Below are 26,210 nucleotides of genomic sequence, written 5' to 3'. Positions count from 1 at the left end.
CAGATCCAGAAGAAAAAACCCAAACCAAAACAACTGACCAACCAATCAAATGAAAAAACAAACAAACGTAAACATATATATATATTTTTTGTACATAGTTTAATCCCGCAGATAATTTTTGTTTCATTTTCTTAAACTTAGAGATTTCCGGGAGTGAGGTGTCCTCAGTTAACCCTTTAAAGCCGGTCGGAGCGGCACGCTCCGTTTTGCATAACTTTTGTAAAATCCCGGTAGCACTGCAACCACGTAAGCTAGCACAATAATTTTTTTTGCATATGAAATCGGAGGAGTCGTACTTACATCCATACATACATGTGCCATCAGCTTGTCCTAGGTCACAGTTTCCTTCCACATATAGCTTTGCAAAAACTGCATAAAAAGCACTTATGGCAACAAAAACATAATATTCCAGAAACACGCTTTGCCAATCCGATCAGCTGTTTGTAACACTTCCTACGTTCATCAACTATCGCATGTCTGCCATGTCCTGCCCGAAACCGAAAGTGATTTCATTTTGCGGAAATGTATTTTATTACCATCAGGGCCTTATGAGCCTATACTGGTGTTTTTAAAAGTTATGTTTGACTTTATGACTTTCTGTGTCGTTTCTGGGATGCTTAGGACTCATATTGCACTGCTGGAAATAGTTTATTTTGATGCATATGCTGTTTTTTTTGCAAATTTGCATTATAATATTTATTTTTGTTTTTCCTGCAGTATATAAAAATTGGTGTATTTCAAAAATAAAACTATGAAGACACTCAAAATAAATTTCCTGTGGTGGGAAACTATTTTGTGCAACTTTTTTGTATTTACAGTTTTGAGGGATAAGCCTCTTAAATTTCTCTAACTAGAAATATATGTTAAAAAAACAAAAACGATTTAAAATTTTTTTGTAGTTTATTGCACTTTTTTGCAATTTATGTAATTACTATGCACTTAATGCAGACATATTATTAAAATATGGGCTTTAATGGTTGATTTGATGTATATCAACTTGAAATGCTCCCAAAAACGGCTCCACAGCATGTAAAAATATAATATAAGCTCTGGCGCACTTGGTTCTGTAGGTCTTAAAGGGTTAATTGAGACAAAGGAAATGAGTGAAATTAAGATTGACATGCTTACACTGTGAAGAAAATACAAAGGTGAATTTTTCAAAATCAATGCTGCAGTTTCTATTTCCTTCGCTGACAAGAGCCATCCTCCAGGTTATATTTTTAAGCCTTTATTACAGACATCCAGAACTGATAAGAAGAAAGAAAGATGCAACACAGGAGTCCAACCAGACTCAAAGTGGGCATGGTGAAAAATGTAAGACTAGTCAAAGAACTCTTATGATTCCTTATTTATATGACAGTGAGCATTGCACTAAATAAAGGTACCTGCAAGGGAAGCAAGCTTTATTACTATACAATGGAAACTTTCTGCTGATCTCATTTATAAATGGATAATTTCACTTGTTTAGAATAAACTTTATTCATTTGTTCTCAGTTTTTAAATCAGCAATGTGTAATGTTGTTAGTAAGTACTTCCACTTAAATTCAGTGAGGCACAAAAACAAACTAGTATAAATACTTAAGTAAAGTAGGTAAAAGTACAAAGTGAAATCAGACATGAAGACTATATTTTTCTCTCTCTTGCGTAAACTTCACCTGTAATAAGAATGAATGTCTTCTCCCCAGTGCAGATATGGACTATCTTGTACAATTCCTAGCTATAAACCTTTACAGTGTCCTTGGAACAGCTCTAAAAGGCAACAACAATTTTAAGATTGTCTCATTTCAGTTGGTTTGATGTCAAGGGAGCGTTTAACCCACAAACAAACCAATCTAACACAGTCTGTTAGCTTTGCCAATACATCCTCAAGTCAATACAGCCCGCCAGCCGTTCTTTATTTACACATTTGTTTGTGGTCTTGGTAAAGCTGTTCACATCCCTGTTGGGCCATCCCAATTAACTGGTAATGGGAAACTAGACTGAAAGTGAGCCTTCTTGAGAGTGCTAGAATTATAATAAATCCAGATCAATTTAAATGACAACAAAAGTGGAGCCAACTTAAATTCATACAGTGGTGTTTACAAACTGCTGCATGGATCATACCAGAATAGTGTGAAGCAGTGAGAATTCTTCAAAATAAAATTGAGTGTGGAGGGGTTTTTTTTTCTAACAGGGAACACTACTGCTGGTGCACCATCTCAACCTTTTTCTTTGATGCAAAAAAATATGTCAAACTTGAACCTGCTTCTTTTTCTCGCTTTTTGAAGTATATACTTTGATTTTCAGTTCTTCTAAAATTTGTGTGTTAAAATAAGATCTAGTAATTAACTGTCAGTAGGAAGTAATGCTATCTATGATTATGGTTACTTTTTTCCCTCTCCTGTAAGGGAATAGTTACACTGTAAAAAGTAAAGCAAAGCCTCAGTTACGCTGACTTTAACGTCATAATAACAAAGACAAAAAAGAAAAAAGTTCCAGGAAAGGTTTCCTTTAACAATTTGTATTTTTTTAATATTTCAAATTAGATGAAGACGATAAATGGCATACATTTTTCAACCTTGTGATTTAAAATATATTTAAATATATACAGTCACCGCTACCTGTTTTACACCTTGGTACAGTAATACCTCTATTGCCTTCAGAATTGCCTTAATTCTTCATGGCAGGGATTGAAGAAGGCGCTGAAAACATTGTCAGAGTTTTTGATCCATATTGACATGACAACATGACAGGGCTGCTGTAGATTTGCTGGCTGTACATCCATGATGTGAATGATGTGAATCTCCCATTCCACCAAAGGCTCCACAAGATGCTTTATTGGATTTAGATCTGTGGAGACCATTCAAGTACAATTGATTCATTTTGAGAAACAAGTTTGAGATGATCTGAGATTTGTGATATGTTGTGTTATCTTGCTGGAAGCAGCCATCAGGAGATGTGTGTGTTACAGGGATTGACATGGCCAACTACAATCCTCATGTAGACTGTAGCTCCACCTGAGGGGCTCAGGGGGCAAAAAGAAAACATCTCCCACACAAATACACCAGCGCAGCAGTCTCAACTGTTGATACAGGGCAGGACGGATCCATGCTGTCATGTGGTTTATGCCACACGGCCAATCTCACAGCAGAAATCGAGACTTACCAAACCAAGTAACATTTTTCCAATCTTCTATTGTCCAATTTAATGAACCTGTGCAAACTGTAGCCTCAGATTTCAGTTCTTAGCTGACAGAAATTGTGCCAGAAAATCCTAGAAAAATCAACATTTTCTGAATTCAGACCAGCTTGTCTAGCAGCACCATGTTCTGAGTCACTTAAATCACCTTTTTTCCCCATTCTGAGGCTCAATTTGAACTTCAGCAGGGGTCTTGGCAATTTGCGAATTCACCAAGTTGCTGCGGTGTGATTAGCTGATTAGATATTTTTGTTAACGAGCGGTTGAACAGGTGTGCCTAATAAAGTGGCAGGTGAGTGTATATTTCTTCATGACTCATTCGGAGGGCACAAAGCAAATAGCATCAATAAAACAAAGTACAGTCATGAGGAATACAGAGAAAAAGACTGAATTTAAATTAAAGACACGTATCACAGATAAAACCGTCAGCAAAGTGAGTCACTGCCGATCAACTGAGAACCAGTAATTTTTATACAGAGGATTTTATCTAAGCAGCACCACAGAGACTTTGAATAAAGCAATGAGGAGGTTGATATTTAACAGCATCTCTACTCATTTTAAAAGCTTCCAACAAAATAAAACACATTCTTTTTGCAAATATTGAAACAAAAAAACAAACAAAAAACCCTCAAATAGGTAGGTTATTGGGGAAGAGTTTCATAACAATTTAACAAATTACATTATGAACGGGGGTTCACCCATTTCTATGTTTTTTATGTTTCCACGCATCAACACATCTTATTTTAACTCTAATCAGATGGATTTCTCCAAAGTAGTGGAACTCTTTTCATTTGATCAGCTGAACGACAAATAATTTCCTAGCTTGTGGTAAAAGAAGGAAGAAAATATAAATATGAATAAATAGCACAGCACACATTCAATGTTGGTTGGACATACAATACTAAGACTTTAAGAATTGACATCTCTTTATCTGACATGACATTCAATCTGATCTATAAAACAAGTATGAAATTATTTGGCAACAGAATGTAATCTCTGCAACACGGGAAATGTGAATGGAAAGGAGACAGTGGGGTCTGATATCTCAATAAAGAAACAAGAATGAAATCATTAACTAAACCGTTTGGCAACAGAATCTAATCTTTGCTACATCAGACGTTCTAAATGAAAATAGGAGGGTGGGTAGATATCTCAACAAAGAACATTTGTTATCACAGATGAAAATCAATTCTTGCAAAAATAGAAATCACTGTGCATGCAATCGGCGTAAAGGCAGCAGAGGTGTTTAGTTAGGTGCTGCGGAAAAATGTTAACATGGTCTACAACACACGGATTATTTAAGAACGCATAAAATTTTAATGCCGCACCCTGTGAAAGATCATAACTAGACCTGGGAGTGCATCTGGTATAAAAATGGAAAAAAGATGGGGGAGGAATGTGATTTATACAATTGAAATGGTGGTGCAGCAGGGGCTAGCGAGAAGCACTGACCTCATGGATTAAACATCCGAGGAAATTACACAAAAACATTCATCAGCAGCATTCATTTGTAAATCTCATTTTAATCTCTATTTAGTGGATGTTGCTATCTTCAAATAATGTCCATCTAGTTCAACAGAAATTGCTTTGCCTGATGAGATTTTGTTAGATGTTATAAACCTTGAGGTGCACAATTACACCAGAGCAAAATTTGTGGATGTGTCATTTTTGATGTTACTTTAAGGTTAAGTCCTCATCATAAGAATGATGTTCATCTACTAAACCCCGTCGTAAATTGTGGTGCTCCAGAAGTCAGGGTTTTACTCATTCAAGGTCTCACACAGCACTTTTTGATACCAGACTACTGCACAGGTACGTATATGAAATACTATGTTTTTTTTCCCTTTCTTTTTTTTAATGTACACTTTGCTTTACAAGGCAACAGGGCAGTCAATCTCTCACAGATATCTTTTTAATCAATTTCTTTCTGTCCTTGTGTGTGCATGCGTGTGATTTATGTGGTTCAGCAGGCCATCAGGGCACACTGCTGGCCTCACAGTACTTTGGTGTCTGATGTAGCAAGACATGAGTTCACCCTGGCCTCCTTATCTCTAGTGTGCAAAAACATCCTAGCACAGAGTGACAGAGAAAAAAATGTAAAGGAAATGAATACCTACAAAACGAGTAGAGTTGGGATGACACCGAAGTTGAGAGGAGGAGGTAAGAGAAGTGGTAAAGGACAGCAGGGATACATGAGACCGCATGTTTATGCAGCGCTGCTCTGACCTAAATAAGGTTTCAATTTTTTTTTTAAATATTCACTAATGGATACTAAAAAATTGTAACAGTATCGATGCCAACAATACATGCCTCCTCCAGCTGATGCACAACTTCACACAACCCTCACTAGCGGGATAACAAATGAATTGGAGCAGATTCAGAACCCCGAACAACATTTCATGAGGAATTTTGAGAGTTTGGTTCATGTATTAAAGAGTTAATATGAATATTAACCCATCTACCACATTAATGCCAGCAACATCCACTATCTGTTAAGTTATTGTTTAGGTAGCAGCTAGCACGAATGACCAATAGTAAAAGAATATTGTTAATACAGGAGCTAGATAGCAAACATTATCCATCCTGCCCATCTTTAATGTTAATAGACAGCATTAGTTTGACTAAAGAGCCCAGTCATTTGTTTCTAACAAGTGTTACGTTCCAGATTAAGGTTGAGAAAACTCTGCCAACAATTAAACAAAACAGTTGCCGTTTAGCTTGCCAACTCTGTTTGATCAGCAATGAACTGTAGTATAAAACACTCCCTCAGTCAACCTACAAATATTGCATTTTAACACTATCTCTGGGAAAAATTCACTTATTTAGTTATCTTAATCTATAATATTGCCCTGCTTCAGACAAGTTAAAAGTAGTTTTGTTCTTAATGTTATTGTTTGTATTGCCATTGTCTTTTAATGGTATTGAAAATGGTATCGAGTATAGGTACTGAGTTTGAAATTCTAATAGTGTAACAACCTTAGACTTACGCTGGTCTATGATTGACCTCAATCTGAACCAAATCAGGCGTACAATGTAAGTTTGAGCTAAAAATGTCACATAGCCGTTTAAGCTTCGTATTGTCAATGTGGCAAGGCACTATAAATGTCTGTATGTGCTAACAACTAGCTGTGATATGACTGTAGATTCTCGAACAGTCTTTGAACACAGCAGCTTCTTCGTGTATTTACTTTTGTCGTTCCCGCAGTGACGCAGTTTGGTTCGCTTGGATTTCACTTCACAACCAAACCACAAGGAAAAGCTACAAGTTTACAAACACTTAAACTGATTTGGACCAAAGAAAACAACCTACAGGTGTGAAAACACCCTCAGAAACCAAGGCCATGCTGTTGCTGTCGTTAGCCAAACTAATCAGACATCGTGTGTTTGCAATGTTACACATGGCGCAAGTTTGTGCATGTTTCAGCAACACTTGATTAACGTGTAGCATGATTACCAATTTCATATAGCTCCTAAATATTTGTCTGGCCAGTGTTGAACATTGTCCATTTGAAGTGTGCTCAGTGTTAAATGTTTTCTGAGGTGTTTCTGTCTTTCAGACGAGGCCTAGCCTAATTTTGTCTCTCTCGTTTAAACAGCCAGTAGCCAGAAACATCCCTAGCTGTGACACCGCTTTTGGTGTGGACCGCCGATCTCAAGGGCGACAGTGGCAAATCTCACACAATCTCACCCACTCAAATCTCAAAAATCTTGCTAATTACACACCTAAAGAGACAACTTGAAAACGTGTGGGGTGTAGCTGTCGATCAGAAGTGTTGATTAAAGACTAGTAAAATAACATTCGCTGTTTGAAAATGTAATCAAGCAGAAGACTTGTGTTATCAAGCTGGACGTGACTTTGCTGTGTTCACCATGTTAAAGAGGGTTACATTAAATACATTTCCAGTCTGACACACTGGCATGCTTCTTCAGTATCACTTTCTGGGTGTTTTACAGTGGAATGGTTGGTGAAAACAAGGGTGGGGAACAATATGAATGTTCATAGACCTGTGCATGCTTAAGGTAAAGGTGTGCAGTGCCATCCAATCCATTTTAAGGCACGAGGAGTTTATATTGGCCAGAAAAAAAACTTGTTCATGAACAGTGATGAATGAGCTGAACAGAGGTGTTTAAGCAAAGCTTTCAAAGCTATTTATATCTTCTTATTTTTAAAAATGGGTTGCTATTTCATGTGAGAAATTTTCTTTGTGCAAATGCAGTCGTCTTATAATTTGTTATGTAGACTACCTGATGGAGGTCGGCAGCTATTCAGTTAATAAATATGAATAATAAATAAATATGAATTCATCCATCCATTCGCGTCTGCTTATCCTTTTCAGGGTCGCGGGGGGCGCTGGAGTCTATCCCAGCTGTCATAGGGCGAGAGGCGGAGTACACCCTGGACAGGTCGCCAGTCTGTCGCAGAGCCAACACACAGAGACAGACAACCATTCGCACTCACATTCACTCGCACATTCACACCTATGGGCAATTTGGATTAACCAATTAACCTATCCCCACTAAGTGCATGTCTTTGGACAGTGGGAGGAAGCCGGAGTACCCGGAGAGAACCCACGCAAATATGAATTCCAAAGTCTAAAGTCCTGCACTGAAAACAGGATGGACCAGCTGCATCAAAGAACTTGCATATTAGCTCAGCTCACCCATGACTGTGTTTTCATCCCTAAACTCTAGTCAGTTGCACTTCATGCATTCTATGATGCAACATATTTCCCTACAGCAGACATGCACTGGGAGTTTAAGGTTATGCTGTTTGCAACTTATTTTCCCAAAGTCAGAGGCAGAGAAAGAAGAGTATGGTCAGCAATCTCCTGCTCGGTCCTTCAGGGATAGCATCCTGCTGTTGTTCTCCTTGTTGTTGCTGCATCGTATTGTTCATGCTCTCCTCAGCTGAACTTATTGAAGCACAGCTCTCTGCAGAGAGATGCCCAGCCTCTCACTGGTGGGACATATGATTCTGTTTCTTCATTTGTCTCTCTATCACTTCCTAGAACTCATTCTCTGTCTGTCTGGTTCTCTAGGTGCCATATTATGTCACTGTCACTGACTGGTCATGTCGCTACAAGCAGGTTGGGGTTTGTCCAAGTGTTTGCTGAGGGGAGGGTGACATCTGCTGAGCAGAGTGAACTGAGGCTTTAGGAAACTGGTTCCATCTGCACCTTTTTGATCAGGAAACAGAAGAAACGAGATTTTCTTTATGAGTGGTTTTGCTCCAGCTGTGAGTGATGGGTGCTGCAGTCCCACTTGCTTCCATTAATGCCAGAATCTGAGGTTCCCTCTACTGAATCTAAATCTAAAGTGTTGATGTGTTTGTTGTCACCTAATTGGTTCTAGTGTTAAAGCAGACATATCAAGCTGTTTCAGCATGTCAAATGTCTGCAGTGTTACAAAGCACAAAGTCCATGCAGTTATTCTCTCCCACAGAAAACACCTACAGTAAACGTTTTGGCAGGCCAGAGATTCCTCTCATTGCTTATCTACGTCACCGTGTAAAACATTTAGCATAAGTCCTGCCAAGCTGGCCTAAAACAAAGCATGTGTATTTATATCTACTTCCTAGAGCTGCTTCGGTTAACTTCACAATGTCTCATTGATGAGTCAAGTGCACCAAATTATCTCTTACTGGCTGCACAAGTGAGCAAAAGTGTCAAAGCTCTGCTAAACATAAATAAAGTGTGTTCATTTTTTTATAGCAACATTCCTATGACAACAGGAAAGCACATTAGCAAGTTGCACAGCTAATGTGGACAACAATAGCATTGCTGTTATTCTTAATATATCACTTATGTGTTAGGTTTGGTAAGTTTATATGCTCAGACACTTGATTACTGATGGGGAACAATTGTGATTTTGTAGGAACTAATTGATTATGATGAAAAACCAGTCTCCCTGCAAGTTGATAACTGTCCTGGAACATTTATTCCCATTAGGAGCTTTATCCATGTTTGTTTAAATATACTGACCTTTTGTGGTTATACAAAAGGTTGCTTTTAATATTACAGTGTAAAGCATGGATATTTTAAGTGCTTATCAACCAGCGTAGTCTGGTGTAATACGACTGGACAGTTTCCTATATAAGCCTTTAAACATCACAAAGATTTAAAGGATTTACATGAAAGATAATCTGCTAAAACATTTACGACTCAGCAAAATTTAAATAACATCTCTTATTACCTTAGAACTTAGAGCTGTACCCAGAGGCCCACGTTTACAAACACAGAACTATTATTTGATTTTGACGGAACATTTCTATTTTTTTCATATTTACAGTAGAGTTATTTTAATTGGTGCAGTGTTTTCCTTTTTCTTTATTGTTGTCATTGTAATGTATGTACACAGAAGAGCCACTGAATAGGAATCGGAGAAACTTTATTAATCCCAGAGAGAAACTGAGTTGTCATAGCAGCAAATATACAACAAACATCAAACACTCATATAAACTGAGTGTAGAAAAAGAGATATTGATAGATAAATATTAAGATAAATAAATATAGAGATAAACGTATAAATATAAATATACATAAATATAAAAGGACATGAATGATATTCCAGACATTTGTTTGAGAAAATTTTCTCTGACTGGATCTACTTTTTTTTTTTTTTTTTCTTTTTTTTTTCTAAATGACATCAGAAACAGCAGTATGCGACATTACGTGATGGCAGAGCTTCAGTTCATCCTTTGTCATTTTTTTTTTTTTTTTTTTTTTATAAATAGGACAGGGGGAATGAATGAGAGAAAGAGGGGGAGAGAAAGAAAGAAAACCAAAGGGGAGAAGAGACGGTGAGAGGGGGGGGGGAAGAGAGAGAAAAAAAAAAAGAACTCCTGGGTCACCTGTATGGAGAAAAAAAAAACAAACAAAAAAAACAAACAGAGGAGACAGCAAACAACAAAGAGCAACATAATAATAGAGAAAACAAAGCACCATCACAATAAACTAGCTAGTCATAGATATCAATATTTACTAAATAATAAACGATATTGTGCAGCACGCAAGATAGACAGCGCACAATGTGCTTTGAGGCAGCAGCCAAGAAAGCTTTAGTCCGCGTCTGTGAATACCCATGTGTGCGTACCTGTGTGGATCAGCATGCTTGCATTCCAAAGGTTTCTCCATGTAATGATCTGCTAGGGAGTGTGGGGGGGCCACAGCCCCGTCCTCCAGGGTGTGAAGTGGGTATGGAGGAGATCAAAACTCCAGACATCCAGAGGCCCCCAGAATACAAGAGACCATGGAAGACCAACAGAGGGGCAGCCGCGCCACTGTTCCAGTAAGAGCTGAGGAGAGTCCCAGATGAGGGCTCGCCCAGCAGCCGCGGAGCAGAAGTCAGGGGGAGTTGCAGTGACGCGCCCGTGAGCTCCGCCGGCCCCCAGCTGTGCCTGAGTGACCAAGCCCCAGGCCGAGAGGCCGGGGGCACCCCACCTCCAAAGGGGCCCGAGCGAGCCCCAGGCCCCAGGCCCCGACAAGCGGCCGCCAAGGAGTGAGCCGGTGTGTACCCGGACGCCCACCCCCAGACACAAAGAACCACCAACACACCGACACCTGAGGGAGTCCGCCACCGGCAGGGGAAGTGGTGGTGGGTGGAGATAGGCCTCCAAACCTTGGAGGGCCTGAGGTGTCCCCAGAGAGGTGGCGTCTGATACCCAACCTGACATATAGACACAGACATACAGGCACCCACAGACACAAACATCCATTCCCACCCTCATGCTCTCATATGCACTCACTCCACACTCAACCAACGTGGAGACAGACATAAAGAGACGCTGTACACACAATCACACTCCCCAAGCGTACTCTACAAACCGGGTCTAGGTACCCTTGCCCCTGGAGGGGGGAATTGCACCCAGACCCAGGTGGTGTTACCCTTTTCCCTGCGGTGGGGAGAGGCAGACCACCCCGACTCCGCAGCAGCAGGGAGGCCCCACACCCCAGACCGCAGTCGGACGGCCAACTCCTCCCACTAGCCCTCCCGCTCCAGCAGGCCGCAGAGAATGGGAGTGGGAGAAGACTCCAAACCTCCCTCCACCCGCTCATTGTAGTGTTGATGCATATGTGTTCTAAGGTGTAATTAAAACCCAGGAGGGCATGGAGCTACCTGCCAAGGAGCAGCAGGTAAGCGCATAGTCCCTCCTGCTAGCCCTCAATGACTAAGTGTATTTAAAATTGAGAGGTGGGCAACGACGTCAGGGGTGAGGTATACACCCTGATGGTAATTTGGACTCCGTGATTGTGCCCACCCCCAAGATCCTATATGTATGTGTAATGAGAGTGTGAATAATGTGAATGTCTAAGTTGTCCCCTACTCCAAGGCCCTGCATGTGTGGGTGGTTGTGGAGGAGCGGGAAGAGGGAGGCAGCTGGAGATGGGGAGGGAAGGAAGGGAGGGGCAGGTAACCCCTCCCTGGGGCCAGCTCCCCCGCTGACCCCAGTAGGCACTCCCACCCTCCGCGACCCGCCAGGGAAGGGGGGCCCAGGCCCATCAGACCGGGGCCCAGTGCAGTAGCGCCCTCCGGCTCCACAGAGCCCTGGACAGTCCACCCAACCCCACCACAGAGAAAACTGCACCCACCCCACCATCCACACATCTTCCAGACTACATAAGACGGTAAACGCCCAGGCTGAGATCTTCCTCCACCTCTCCTGTATCTCCCCCTCCTGCAGAGAGTTCCTGAAGAGAAGAAAGCTCCTGCAAGATGTGACCATCCCCCCCCACCAGTTGAAGAGCCCCCCAGGCGGCTCGACGCACCGGCGGCACCCTGCTCCAGGGCCGGGCCCCCATGCACCCACCCGCCCACAACCCCGGCAGCACACCAACCAGGACCCAAGCCTGACTGGATCTACTTAAATTAGATTGAATACCCCTGCTTTAGAAATACCAGTCCATTGTTATTCTGTAAAGTAAAGCAGTTTTGTCAAAGCTGCCGGCGTGGTTCATTTATTCATAAGAGGTCCAGTTTTTTTCTCAAACCCAACCAATTAGTTCTTAGTGCCTAAAACTAACCGGCAAATGGAAGCCAAAGCACAAAGGAAAAAAAATGGAGTGACATTAGAAGGTAAAAATTTTAAATATATATATATATATATATATATATATATATATATATATATATATATATATATATAAATAAAAAAAAAACCACATTAAAACATGATAAAAAACATCTGTTTCCTGGTTGACAAACCTCCTACTTATGCCAGTACCTTCCCTCCAACATCCAAAGGTGAACTTTGCAGGTCTCTAAAATAGAACCATTATCTCTGGCCACTAATATTGCAGTGGGCTGTGTGTCTAAGCATCAATGCCAAAGGACATTTTGCACATAACAGAGGGGACAGGACAGCAATATATTACAGCCTGGGATGAAAATGTGTAGGAACCGCTAAAGAAGTCAAAAGGCACGCACTATAAATCTGATGCCCATGCAATTTTTCCTGGAAAAAAAAATCTAGCGATCATTCCAGATACACAAATTCAAGATGTCTGCAATTAACTTCAGATTAATGAAGAAATAATCGCAGCCTACTGTGTCAGGCATTTCTCCTCTCAGGCATTTTTAAAAGTGGATTTTATTCTTACCAAGAAAATGTTGCACCCCAGCTAATAGCGAAAACAAACATACCACAAGCTTTATGAGAACAATATGTGCTGACTGGTTCTACGAGGTTACTTCCTCACTCAGAGCTACATTATGCATCGTTCTCTCGTTCAGAACCTATAATAGCATTAAAAGCACAGAGTGGTAAAATGCATGTCAAGGTCCTCCAACACATGCTGACAGTTAAGCTCTGCATAAGGAGTATATTACAATTTTGTGAGGGCAGTTAAGATGTGAGATGTTTTTCTGATGTTTCCTTCTGCCCACACAGCCTCAAGTTCAGTTTGCTCTTCACTCCTCTCCTTCTTTACCCCTGACCTAGACTCCCTCCACAGCAGCCTCCTTTGGGCCAACTTGGACTAAGTTAAAGGAGGGAAAGTCTACCCTCGCCGCCTCCACACAGACCATTTCTTTCCTCTTGCCATCAATCTCCCCGTGCCCCCTGCTTCTTCGTTGCTCGGGCTAATTAACTAAAAACCAAGCAGAGATTTTATATAATTCAGCAGCAAGAACTGCCACGTCTCGATCCAGAAACACACAGAGAAAAAAGTGGTGACTGAAGCCAAAAACCACCAGGAGAGGAAAAAGGAAAAAGTAAAGGCCAAATTTTGTCTCCCTAGCACAAAAATATCAGAACACGAGAACCTGGAAGCCAAAACTATGAAATTCTCTCGACATATTTTATTTCTTCCATGGCTACGTTTTAATCAGACACACTGGGAAAATTAGTCGCAGGCCGGGCATGACCAGTATCAAGGTGTTGGAGCAGGGAAGACAAGGAAGTGGAAAGAGCTTGCAAGAGGAGAAATGGCACAATGAAGTGGAAGATAGAAGCTCAATTGTGAAGGTTTTGACAGGTGCAGGTGAGAGAGCTGTAAGATGAAAGACAGCCAGAGCGAAAGACAGGGAAATGGACTGTGCGAGGCGCGAGGGATCTGTGACCAAATGGTCTTTGCGGAGTGCTCGCTTCTCCACTGAAATCTCCTGACCACTCTCCATTAAGCTTGAGTCCAGGGAACAATATATAAAGAAAGTTTTGACATGGGAGAACAATGTGCAGGAAACAAATAAAAATAAAAACCCCAAAGAACAAAAAACAAACAAAAACGTGAAAGTGTATCGAATAATACATCCTGTGTAGCTTCTGAAATCCTGCACAGACTAAAAAAAGAATGCAAGATGACAAGACTATATTATTACACATCTGCTTAAAAAACATAACATGAAACCCTTCATATGTCCGCTGCGTGATCTTTTATTTATTAAGATACTGTGAGTCTCGATGCATACTGAGGCTTACCAAAAGAGTCACCAATCCAGCTGGGTTACCTATGTCTTTTTCCCCCATCTCATCCTCCCTCCCTTCTCCAATAAATTCAATGCTTGTCTGAATTAATGCATTACAAGCTGTGCTTGCGATATTAAAAAATGATAAAAAACGAATCCCTCCTCCACGGTCTCATGTGAGGCAGGGTCCTCACACTGAGCTGACCCTGAGCATTCTCTGCCATCTGCACCATGAGTTATGATATTTGGTGTCGCTTGGATTACGCTTTAATATTTCATTACAAAATCCTATTCTATATATCTCCCCCAGGTGTGTTACTATTAATCATAAGATGCTGTGAATACCCAGGGCTCAATCATACCACCTAACTGCTACAGGTGCGTGATATTCATAAACAAATATTTTGCACATGTATAAAAAAAGGTGGAAAAATAAGGTGCACACTTTGCGAGCACTCAGCTGCATTATATAGATATTTTGTTCACTTCACAAGAGATTGCAAGAGGAGCAAACTATACGCAATACTTTTCAATGAAAGTCCACGTCCACCCTTTATGACCTTAATAATAAGCACAACCTAGAATTATCACGTTTCTGAAAATGTATAAGACCTGATTGTAAACTGTCATTGCATAATGCAGCACAGGTGTTCCCACTAAAGTGCTTGTTTAGTGTATTAATAAAGGTAGTTGGAAATTGTGCATGCAAACCGCCACACAATGACACACACACACTTGCACAATCTGTCATCGTCTTAAGATTCTGCGTGTTGTCTCACTGCTCCGTGTGAGCTCGGGTTCAGTTCACATGGTTGTTTCTCGCACCAGTAAACACACGTGAACACACACTGCTGTATCAAATAGCAAAAGTATGAAGCACAGCATGTGTTTTCTCCCAGGGGGAGCTGAGCGTTATGCCATAACTGGTGGCCCCCGCCGAGAGCTGAGCTACTCATCATGCATGTATGAAACAAACACAGTGCCCATCATCAGGAGCCAAGCGTCCCTTCTGATGTGATCTATTTCCAAAGCTCGACTCTGCTCCTTGCAGCCAGGAAAAAGAGAGCGAGGGAGAGAGAGATTAACACGCTGCTCACATCACAAAGATGGCTGGGGACCTCTCAAAGTGGAGCAACGCGAGTAGACCAATCCAAAGTAGGGCTGACCACTTCACCTAGAATCTCCCTCTGCTGCTTTATTTTATTAAGTCACGCAAAAGAGGGCAACAACAACTAAACCCCAGCGGAGATTCAGGAAAAACAACAGCAGAATACATTACAGCAAACAAACAAAAATATGCATCAATCACTGATAAACTCATCAGCAAAGCGTTTAGTGAGGTCATTGACTGAAAGAACTAAGGGTCGTTTTCCTGTAGCTTTCTTTACAACCAAGCATCTTTTTGCAACCAGTAGAGTCGCCCCCTGCTGACCATTAAAAAGAACGTTTCTGATTTAAATCCATCTTTTGTATCTATGGGTTTAACTTATAAAATACAACAATAAGATTATGATGCTTCAAAGCTAAAATATTGACTATTTCCATGTTAGAATATTAGCAACATGCTTTTTCTCACTATAAATACAAGACACAGTTGGGACTAGTTTCACCTGGTCATAATTCAAAGCGTTGATCAAAATAACTTATTGACCTGATGTGGAGCTTTAAAGGACGTTATATAGTCACCAAAGTGATAATATTTCATCTTTATAATGATATTAGTGTGTGTCTTTCATGGTAATCCATCCTATAGTTGAGATATTGCATTAAAGAGGAAAATGTCAGCCTCATGACAGTGCTTAAAGAAAGGTCAGGGGATCAACAAAGTCTTTAAGATACATCCTATCGGGACCACAAATGTCTGTACGAAATGTCATAGCAATCCATCTAATAGTTGCTGAGATATTTTAGTTTGCAGCAAAGTGGTGGATTGACTGCTAGCATGGCTAAAAACAAGCAAGACAAACAAAGACTTTGTCTTTATAACCCGTCATAAAACTGGGAGATGTTTTAAACTGCGAAATAATTAGAATATATACCTGACCAGACAGCATGTTTAAAGTGCACCAGAAAAAAAGCAACTCCTAAATAAATCAACCTGAATATTTAAAAGAATGCACTCAAACGTTTGGGTCTCACTCTGAATTAAAGTTGCCATTAGAAAAAAAGGAGGTGATGGATAAAGTGATGGAGTTCCAGCTGCCCTTCTCCTCTGGTCAGGACACCACGCAGTGATGGATGTCTGCCCTCTTGGCAGATGCGTTACAGGGTCACGACACACCCAGCTGTAGTGTCCCTTTATCGGCGTCAGCTAAGTGTTCATTTTCTCCTCCCTGCCATCATAGCTGTAACACCTCAGTGGTAATTGCTGTGTGATAAATAAGCTTTGTGTAAGCCCACGTTGGTGATGACAACACGGAACAATCACGAAGCCTTATTCCCTGCATTCCTTAATTTCATCTCTCAGCTGTAAATGCGAGTGTTTGGGGATAATTCATTTTATCGCAGGTCCATTCATTGCATGCACGTCTGTGTCGCACATATTTACAGCCAACAGATTACGAGGCATATTTTCAAATTGATGTTATCAGCTCCTCAGAACCCCCACCCCCTTTTTTCTAAGCTACCAACCAACTCCTCTGGAGGAGCAATTTTCCACTGTTGCTCTATATGACTTGGTGAGTCATACACAGTACTATTGTAATAATGGTAGACCTTCCATTGAGATAGGCGGGGATGCATTAAAATGCTGTGTGAGTGTGTGTTCTGCAGTGTGCCTAGAGATCAGTTCAAGACAGTTCAGGTGTGGTTATCTTGACCCGGACCTCCATATGTGCTTTGCCCGCTCTGCCCTCATCCTTCTCACCTTCACTCGAGAGATACAGACCAAACAAACTTTGAGCCACTATAAAAGGCTGTGAGAAAACAAAAATGATAATGACAGAAAATAGAACAAGAAACACAGTTTCATACCAAAAACCTCTAGCTATCTCCATTATTGCCACATCCTCCACCACTCAAGCTGGCAGTTACACAAAGATCAGCATCGGAGGCTGGACGGTAGCTTGGGCCGGGAGACGTGAGACCCTCTTGAGGCTAAGGCAGCAGCTGTCCACAGGCCTTCTTTTCCAGATTATCCTGGCAGTGAAACCTGGGTCGCATGGTCTGATGTGCAGCCCAGTGTTCTGCCTCTCTCTGTTTGGCCGCGTTTTCACTGAAGCTCAAGAACTCACTTTTCCAGCAACAGGTCAGGGATGTTTTGTGCTAATTTTAAAGCTTACACTGTGACATGTTGGTTGGAACACTTACTGGCTTGCTGTGTGTTTGTCTCACCAGGGTCTGAATGAATAAAGGAATGCCTTTGCTACTCTAATCCATGTTATATGTCAACCTTCATTTTGGATATAGTTAGAATGCAAGTACACATACCACTCTGAATCAATGGATGCGCCAGTCTAACCTATATGTAAAGTATATGTACTGCACTGAACTTGTAATTTGACACATTAAAACCGCTTGTGTCCTGCTGTGTCTATTAAATTTATGAGGTAGCAAAAATCATCTCTATAGCATTTTATTTTAAAATGACAGCCTATTTAAAAACCAACTAAAACTCATCTTATTAAGCTTTGTTTTAAAGTATTTTTGCTATTTTTCCCTTAAATATGCAATATAAATAACATTTTATTAATTTTCATTTTTCAACCTATTTTAACTTCATGTTTTTTTACTAGTAACTGAATGGTCTTGTGTGTGTGTGTGTGTGTGTGTGTGTGTGTGTGTGTGTGTGTGTGTGTGTGTGTGTGTGTGTGTGTGTGTGTGTGTGTTTTACATAAATACACCCTACAACACAGTTTCTATAATTTAAGGACAGTATTTTTAACAACTGTGTTAATTTGCAGATTATGATGTTATATACAAAAGAATGATGTGAATCATTAGTGAATAAACTCCCCAAACTCCCCATTAGTGTTTTATGAAAGAGAAAACTGTACATGCAATCAGCAGCACTAAAGCCTTTTTCAGTTATTAAACTCTCATTTGCTGAATTCAGATTGACACAGGAACACAGTAAGATATGTTTCATTGAGCCAGTAAAGATGAATCACCAAACATTAAACCAATGAAAACACATTTTGCCATATCTCCCATGATGCTTTAAACTGTTACCAAACAAAAGACATTGTGTTTACCATTTTCTATTAACTTGAGCTTCCTGAAGCACCAATAGAGACCAGACGAGACACGAAAAGGGGAATTTATTCAAGTTGTCTGCTTCTGCCGCTCTGATTTCCATGTGTTTCTTTCCAACATAAAAGCTTCAACCGATTGCCAGTGTTATTTGCAGTAATGTGAAAGCCCACCATCTGGCACTCACAGCCCAGTCAGTCTAAACCAAAGCAAGACTCCTCTGACAGCTGCGGGCTAGTTTGCAAAATTCAACAGAGAAACCGGCTTATTTCATGCAAAACTGCTTTTGTTTCTTACTATAAGTAGCTTGTCCTAGTTAATTTAATTAAAATTTTGTTTTTCTGGAATATTTATAGAAAACAGCAGACATGGAATAAACACTAAGAGTTAAGTTAAATTTCATCTGATCCTTTACAGGGGATGGTACTGTTAAAAGGGTGAACCGATGATTTTAGCGAGTTTACACGTGCAGTTGTTGCACAAGCCCTCAATTTGATACAAGAACACACAAACAGCCCAACTAACGTCACTGCATCAGCATGAATTAGTCTTATAAACGTTCAAATATTTCAGGTGATGGGTTCTGGATTTTCACTTTGCTGGTATTTTTAGCTTTAAGGAAACCGGTCAGCCTAATACGCCAGCATTTGGTTCAAGATGCAGCATATAAAATGTACATTTTTCAGCCCATTTTATGTGTTTTTAATTGTTTTTTTATTTATTAACTTATCAATTTGTTAAAATATGACTGAAAATGTGTTCCACTTTATTAATAATTAAAGTTTAGCTTTATTTGTATTTAATTACCAATACCTACATGCTATATTATTTTCTTCCTCTCTCTTTTCTGCAGAGAAAAGCTAACAGTGCTAACAGAATTAGCACCATCAATGCAGTAAAGTGATACACGACTGCATGGTACTGATCATTTTACTGATAATGATGAGGCAAAATTTTTTAAATGTTTCACCTACAATAGAAAAAATGAGCAACAACTAAACAAAAAGGAAAATTGTTTCACGTTTCATTCAAATAGCACTCCAACGTATTCACAGTTTTTCACTCTTAATGACTAAACCTTTTTACCTTGTTACTGATCGTTGAACAGATTGTACTATGATGGTGTCAATCAGAGTGAGAGTTTAATAACTATTAAAAAAAACTGTGAATTTTGAAAATGTGTTTAATTCACAAAGTAACACAAATATAGTTTGGTTTTAAGTAGGTGTAAAACAGGACATGTAAAAGAGGACTGACACATGCAAAATATTCATATTTAAAATTTATTTAAAAATAGTTTTTAGAACTTTAAGGGAACCCTGAATTTTGCTTCCCTGATATTTCTCTTCAACTGAAAAAGTCTGTTTGCATGTTCTGCTTCAGACTGGCAGAATGAAGTAAGGAAATGAGCTGACGTGCCATTTACAGCCCAATATACATCAACAACAGCTTCCATACTAGATTTTTTCACACTTACACAAAACCTGGGCTTTTTAAGACCCGTGCTTTTGTTGTATATATGAATTTAAGGAAATTCACCTGGATCAGTTCCCCCTGGTGTTTTTATTCTTGGGTAACTTAGAGCGTTTAGAAATAGCATCAACTACTAGCAGCATGACCATACTTTTATCCTCAGAATTAAAACTGGCAGAAAATATAGAACCAGCAAAATTAATTAAGTCTTAGAAATCTTGTATTACAAAGTTTGAATGCAAATTCACCAGCTGTGATGACACTACCATTACATGAAGCAACACAAAAATAGAAATTGTGAAGTAAAATCAGAATTACATGATATATAACTGAGTATTTTCACTTCAGGGCTGTTCTGTGATTCACTTGCACTGTAGTATTTCCATTTTTTGCAACTTGCTTGATTATAAATAACTTACAGCTGTAGTTACTTTAAAGTTGGAGGCTACAACTGATCAGTTAATAAAGATAGGATTAACTGATACTGATTAAACTAACTGATTGTATAGATTAAACTGGTTTGGCCAAAAGTAAAATCCTGCTTAAATACTAATGCATGCGCAACAATAATCTAGTAGAATAATATAAAAAAGATTGGGATCCTTTTTCGTTTTTATGAGCACTTTTAGTGAATACTTTATTTGAAGCTCATTACATGCATGCATGACTGTTGTCAGTATCACAACTCTTACTTAAGCAACTGAACATATAGAATAGAATAGAATAGAATAGAATAGAATAGAATAGAATTCAACTTTATTGTCATTGCACATGTCACAGGTACAAGGCAACGAAATGCAGTTTGCATCCATTTCCCTATAACTAATAATTATCAGCATTGAGAGTTGAATATTATATTAAAGATTGTGTTATGCTTTGGCTTCAAAGGTTGCAAGCACGTCGAGGTAGCTGTTGTTATAATTTTTGCATTATATAAAGAAAATTGGATTAAACTACATAAAACTTTGGAAAAATAAATTCACAGTGCATGAAAGGTAACTGAAAGCCTGACCCAGGGTCATCTTTTCTATCTGCATGTCAAACAGAAACTGAAAGCTCTGACAGGGAAAGAAGCAAACACCCGCAAAGGCCTGTTCAGCCGTGAGAAGAGCAGCAGCTCTTTCCAGAATCTGCAGCATGTTCTGGCTTTCTCTTTCCATGCATCTTAAAAATAATACCATTGCCTTATCAATAATTTCACACATAATGCTTCCTTTCTTGCAACTCCACATGTATCTGAGCTGTCTGCCAAACAGAGGGTTGTACACTTTGTTTGTAATTTAATTTTGGCACCATTATAGTGATTTTCTGCCTGCTGCTTGCCTCCATTTGTTATAAGTGGATCATCTAGAGTTTTCATAACACTAGTGGGATTTTAAGGTTGTTAGTACCCAACTTTACCTCTGCAAAATTTTAAAAACAGTGCAATAATTCAATGATCAAAATACAATCAAGCTTGCATTTACTGTCTTACGTGCACTCCAACAACTAAACAATGATGATTGTGGTTTTATGCAAAGCAGAATCTATGTAATGTTTTATTTTACATCAATCTTCGCACATTTAAATTCCCTCTCCTTAAGGCTAATACAAAGCCTGAGGTGTTCACTGCATCAAGCAAGGGATGACTCATTTCACAAGTAATGGTTTGTCAAAAATGGGGCATGGTGCTGTCGAAAAAGGAGAAATCAAATTAAATAAAATGGATCATTGGTTGACCTTAAGCAAACTGTCTTAGAACTGAAATTAAAAAAAATTAAAATACAGTATGAATCTGTGCTATTTTTGTAGGTTAATTCTTTGATCTCAGGGAATAATTTCAGAGGCAACACATACAGCAGTAATGTGATTGCTTCAGTCATCATGTTTTATCAGATTACATATCTAATCGCTTTGTAAATGGAGAGTATAATTTGTGCAGATTACAGGCCAGTGGTGGCTCCTGTCTGCTTGACAGTTCACATGATCCGCAGACAGCCAGAAGGATGGGCAAAAAGACAGCAAGTGGGAAGGAAACCACCAACCACCTGCTTTAATCCCTGATGGAAAATCATCTGATCCTGCTGTTTCTGATAGCCCAGATTTTTTCCCCCACAATGGCGCGAATAAGTGAATAATATGTAGGCACGCACTTGAGGCATGGAAACATACTCGGCTGCATTTCTCACACACGTTTACGGAGACTATGGAAACGCAAAGCTATGCAGAATACATGAGACATGATTGCAAAGGAAGTAGGACTATATATAATGAAATTAAAGCAACTCAGTTTCTGAAATATCCCTGGGGTATATAGCTAGTTGTTTTATGGGGGGAGATAAGAGGATTTTGTCAGGCTGAGATGCTGGCTAATGCTATTGTTTCTACAGGGAGCATAAAACAGCAAAGAAGCTTTTCACACGTCTTTCCTTCTTTTGTAGTACTGTTACTGTAGCTATCATTTCAAAGCACAAGGTGGAAAAAATTATAATATCGCAGCAGAGGACATATTATGAAGGAAGTCCAACTGTTTTATTAGGTTTCTCTCTTCTTCTTTTTTTGCATGAATATGAAAACCACCCATTCAAATACATTAAAGTAAATTCATTTTAAAGATATTATGGAAATGATCTACAAAATAGGTTTTACATTTTAAATGCTGTCAAAAACCATAAAATGAGTTTAAGGTATCCTGCGAGAATTCCGATTCTCTCTCGCTCTGTCTCCCCGTCTTCCCTTGCAAACTCACTTATGCACTTACACGTGTACTTAAACAGCCCTTTAAGTTACTCTAATAGACCATTAAAGGTGGTCAAATTAAGTTAGAGGTGTGGTTAGCGTAGCCCTCTCTTTCCTTCTGCTGACTTGTCTTTTCCCTCATGCCTCCTCGCTGTTTACCCAATTTTTCACCTGCCTTCACTTCTTCACTGCCTCCTTTAGCTCGTCACTCCTTAATCCCTCAACCTAATAGTGCTCCCAAGGAGGCAACTTGTCATATTATGCCAGCCAAATCACTGTATCATCTACACGGCATAGTTGGTGAAAACAAACAAGATTCTGTCCTCCTTCATCTCTATCGCAACAATTTCAAATGGCACATTACAGAAAAGCATGGTTGATTCAATCTATTACCAAGTCAATCCTAATACTTGAATCTAGTGGCACTCTCACGATGAGCCTTAGCGGTCCTACTTGGCAGGTGAAATGATTTGCATTCAATCTTCAAAAGAAGTGCAGGGGCTTTTACCTGTCACAATACAACCTAACCCCAATCTGCCAGCAGCAAAAAGTCTTTAAAAAAATTGCAAAACAGACAAGTCATTTTTGAGTCACTTTTTGTTTTTTTGCTTGGAGAGAATATTGGTTATTGTCGGCCACGAGGCAAATCTGTTGGAACTCAAGGTTTTTCGCCCAGCTGCCATCTTTTCATACACTTTGTCACTTAAATCAAGCAGCATTTGCTTGTTAATAAGACTTCACAGTCTTCACTTTAAAAAAAAAAAAAGCAAATTAAAATGTTTTGTCAAAATTCAAGAATTATTAAACAGTTTCACAGTTTTTTATTTTAAAAAACCCCCCAAAACTCTATTTGCAGACGCATTAAACGGCGTATTATAGTGATAAAGAGATCTAAACTGGAGAAAAACTAAATTGAGAAAAGATGAAGAGGAAGATGAAGGAGTCACAGGTACGGAAAAGGGAGAAGAGGAAGAATATGGTGAAAGGTCATGTTTTTATTCTCTGTTATTTAGCTAAGGCCAAAGACACACTGAGCACAGATGCTGTGTATCTGCTGGGACAGCCAGCCTTCTATTGTATTCTGTTGTACTGTATTGTACTCTGTCATGTGTGGAAGTCTGTGCATTATTACAGTCAGTGTAAAGAATAAAAAAGAAGAAACTCTAATATAATGTGCACAGCCGACTGAGCACGCGTGTGCGTGCACGCGCATATTCATCCACACACAGCTGCAGCTGCAGCAGCCAAACTAGGCGCACAAACTCTTTGCCATAGCGATGACGAGATAATAAAAGAAGCCACGGGCGCGTTTAACTTCAGAAGGAAAATTAGAGGAAGTTGCTAAGAGCACAAATAGATAACTAGATAAGGAGGGGGCTTCTTAATAGGGGAAATGCTCAGACAGCAGAAATCTGCGCCTTTTGGAGACGGGCAAAAGTCACCATACCCTTTCTGCAGTCAAATAAAGCAAAATTAAGCCTCCAAACAGGCGTGTTGTTGTCTGTTTCGTGGTTAAACTGGTGTTTTGAAGATATAACTTTAAGCCAAGTTAGACTAATTGGAGGATTTACGCAGTTAAAATGCGATTTCTTACGAGGAAATAGTAAAAGGTTATTGCTTGCATCATTTTCTCAGGTGAGTGATCTCTAGGAAACTAAACCTCTAAAGGAAGAAGGAAGACGATTCTCTACGAAATCATCCAAATCTCCGTGGACCAACACACATTTAATTCCCTTTTCTCGATATGACAGTTAACTCACCTTCCGTAGGATCCACTGGCTCAGGAGAACTATGGTCCAGCTGAGAACCTGCATGTCACCTTCCTTTTAGCGGACCACGCCGAAAAGCTACGCGTCTCCCCAGCTGAACATATAAAGACACACCGCGGAATCCAAGCAATCCCAAGTGGCAGGCGACAAGTGATGTTTTTGAGAAAAACACGGATAAAGTTGTTTGTTTGTTTAGTCGGAGTCACAGTGATTTCTACAGACAAACTTTGAGCGGTGGTTTCAGTTTCTCCGGTCCGCCTCATGTGGCACATCCATGGTGTTTGCCTCCGCTCATGCTGGACGTCTGACGGAAGTTTGGTGCGAAAGTCAGTTTGGAAGGTGGAGGCAAACAGCGGAACGTTTGAAGATCACCTGCGCTTCTTGTGTTTTGTGATACTAACTGGCTGATTTTGAGAGATGAGATCTGTCGCGCGCCCTATCTCTCCTTCTCCTCCCCCCACCCCCTCTGTCTTTCTCTCCCTGTTTTCGCGCGGGCGTCACGGCGCACAGCTGCTTCTCCTTTATTGGAAACCGCACTGACCACAACTGCATGTAGATTATGTTGTCCAGTCAGTGTTTACACCGAGAGGTGACTGCTGACACTATCTGACGCTCTGTTCGTCAAACAGGATGCTTTTGTTGGATATTTATTTATGCTGGACTGATTTTTAAGCGTAACGTCTCTTTTTTAAGTTTCCAAAGTTGTTTTTCCCCTTTCTTTGTTATATGCGACAGCAAATTGAATATTTTTGACTCATTAGTTGGACAAATCAGTCAGTTTGAAAAAACGTCCCCCGTTGCTTTGACTGCTTTTGTTTTTGACGTTAGTTGAGGAGATATGTTATACACTAATCAACACATAGATTGCAGGGAATTTTAGCACAAGTCTTGTGTGATACTTCCTCCTATATGACATCTTCATATAGTTTGTTCTTAGTTTGTTTGGCTGTAATGCAGGATTTATTAACATGGATGGAATCAACTTGCATTTTAATAGATAGATAGACAGACAGACAGACACTGTCTAACACTAATGTATGCCATTGTCTCCTTTTCGTGACTGCTAAACAATCATTATCTTACACAAAAATCTCAAACCTCCACTGCTACATTTAGGTGACTGTGTGTGATGGAGGGCAACAACCCAAGCTAGCCAGACTATAAATTCCCAGAAAAACAATTTTGAAATATTAATGTTGCATGGATATATTGGGGCAGCGCGGCCCCACATTTCTCCCTGATGGCCAGTCCCAGCTGCCGCTTGCCTGATTGTGCCACCTTTAAAATGAGCTGATCTGGGATGCACAGTGTTTACTTGCCTGTCTTGCAAGTTTGTGCAGAGATCAGTGTGTTGGCCTGCTGAATTGTTTCTGTCTGCGTGGCATTATATACTGCTGTCAGCGACTGAGCGACGGGCTCTTCAGTATAAGCATAATGGCTGTCTTGACTTTCTGTCGGCGTATGATGAAGCATGTCCCTCCTGTATAACTGTCTGTCTGAATGACTGACCAGCTGTCTATTTTTCTGTGTCTGATTTGTTGTTTTTCAACCTGTTTTTCTGTCAGTAGCTTGACCCAATATTTACAACATTTATACTATGAGGTTCTTATCCAGTATACCAACTTTTCTTTTTCCCTGTGTCTCCCAAAAGAAATTACTGATGTTCTTCTCTGATCTTCTCTCCACATTCCTCATCTACAATATTGCAGATTTTATTTTCTGCACATGAAGAGAAACAACAGCCGGGGATATAAGTCTGCAGATCAACTACTTTCTTCTTCAGATACAGCATATTTCACCTGTAGCATGCCATTATACTTCTAGTCTTGTGCTGACAAGGCCAGCTACTGGGACCGCTTCAGCAGCCATGTTGATGGGCTCAGAGGTTGCAAAGTAGGGCTGGTCGGTCACAGATGGAGAGGAGGTGCTCTGTAAAAATTTGGAGCTTTGTGATTATCTGTGAGTTTATATATTGTATAT

At 39.9% G+C, this 26,210-nt stretch overlaps 1 protein-coding gene across 1 annotated transcript in view; it reads right to left on the bottom strand.

Annotated features, from left to right (window-relative positions):
- The window catches only part of nxph4 (neurexophilin 4), a 48,113-nt gene extending 23,491 nt beyond the window's left edge, over positions 1-24,622 (bottom strand). The window contains exon 1 of the mRNA XM_026166811.2: positions 24,222-24,622. Coding sequence (XP_026022596.1) covers positions 24,222-24,275 — 54 coding nt within the window. The 5' untranslated portion in view covers positions 24,276-24,622. The remainder of the gene's footprint in view (positions 1-24,221) is intronic.
- Positions 24,623-26,210: the final 1,588 nt, after the last annotated feature.

The sequence above is a fragment of the Astatotilapia calliptera genome, chromosome 5 (genome assembly GCF_964374335.1).
Source record: "Astatotilapia calliptera chromosome 5, fAstCal68.1, whole genome shotgun sequence".
NCBI lineage: Eukaryota > Metazoa > Chordata > Actinopteri > Cichliformes > Cichlidae > Astatotilapia > Astatotilapia calliptera.
This window is presented reverse-complemented; position numbering and strand designations above follow the sequence as displayed.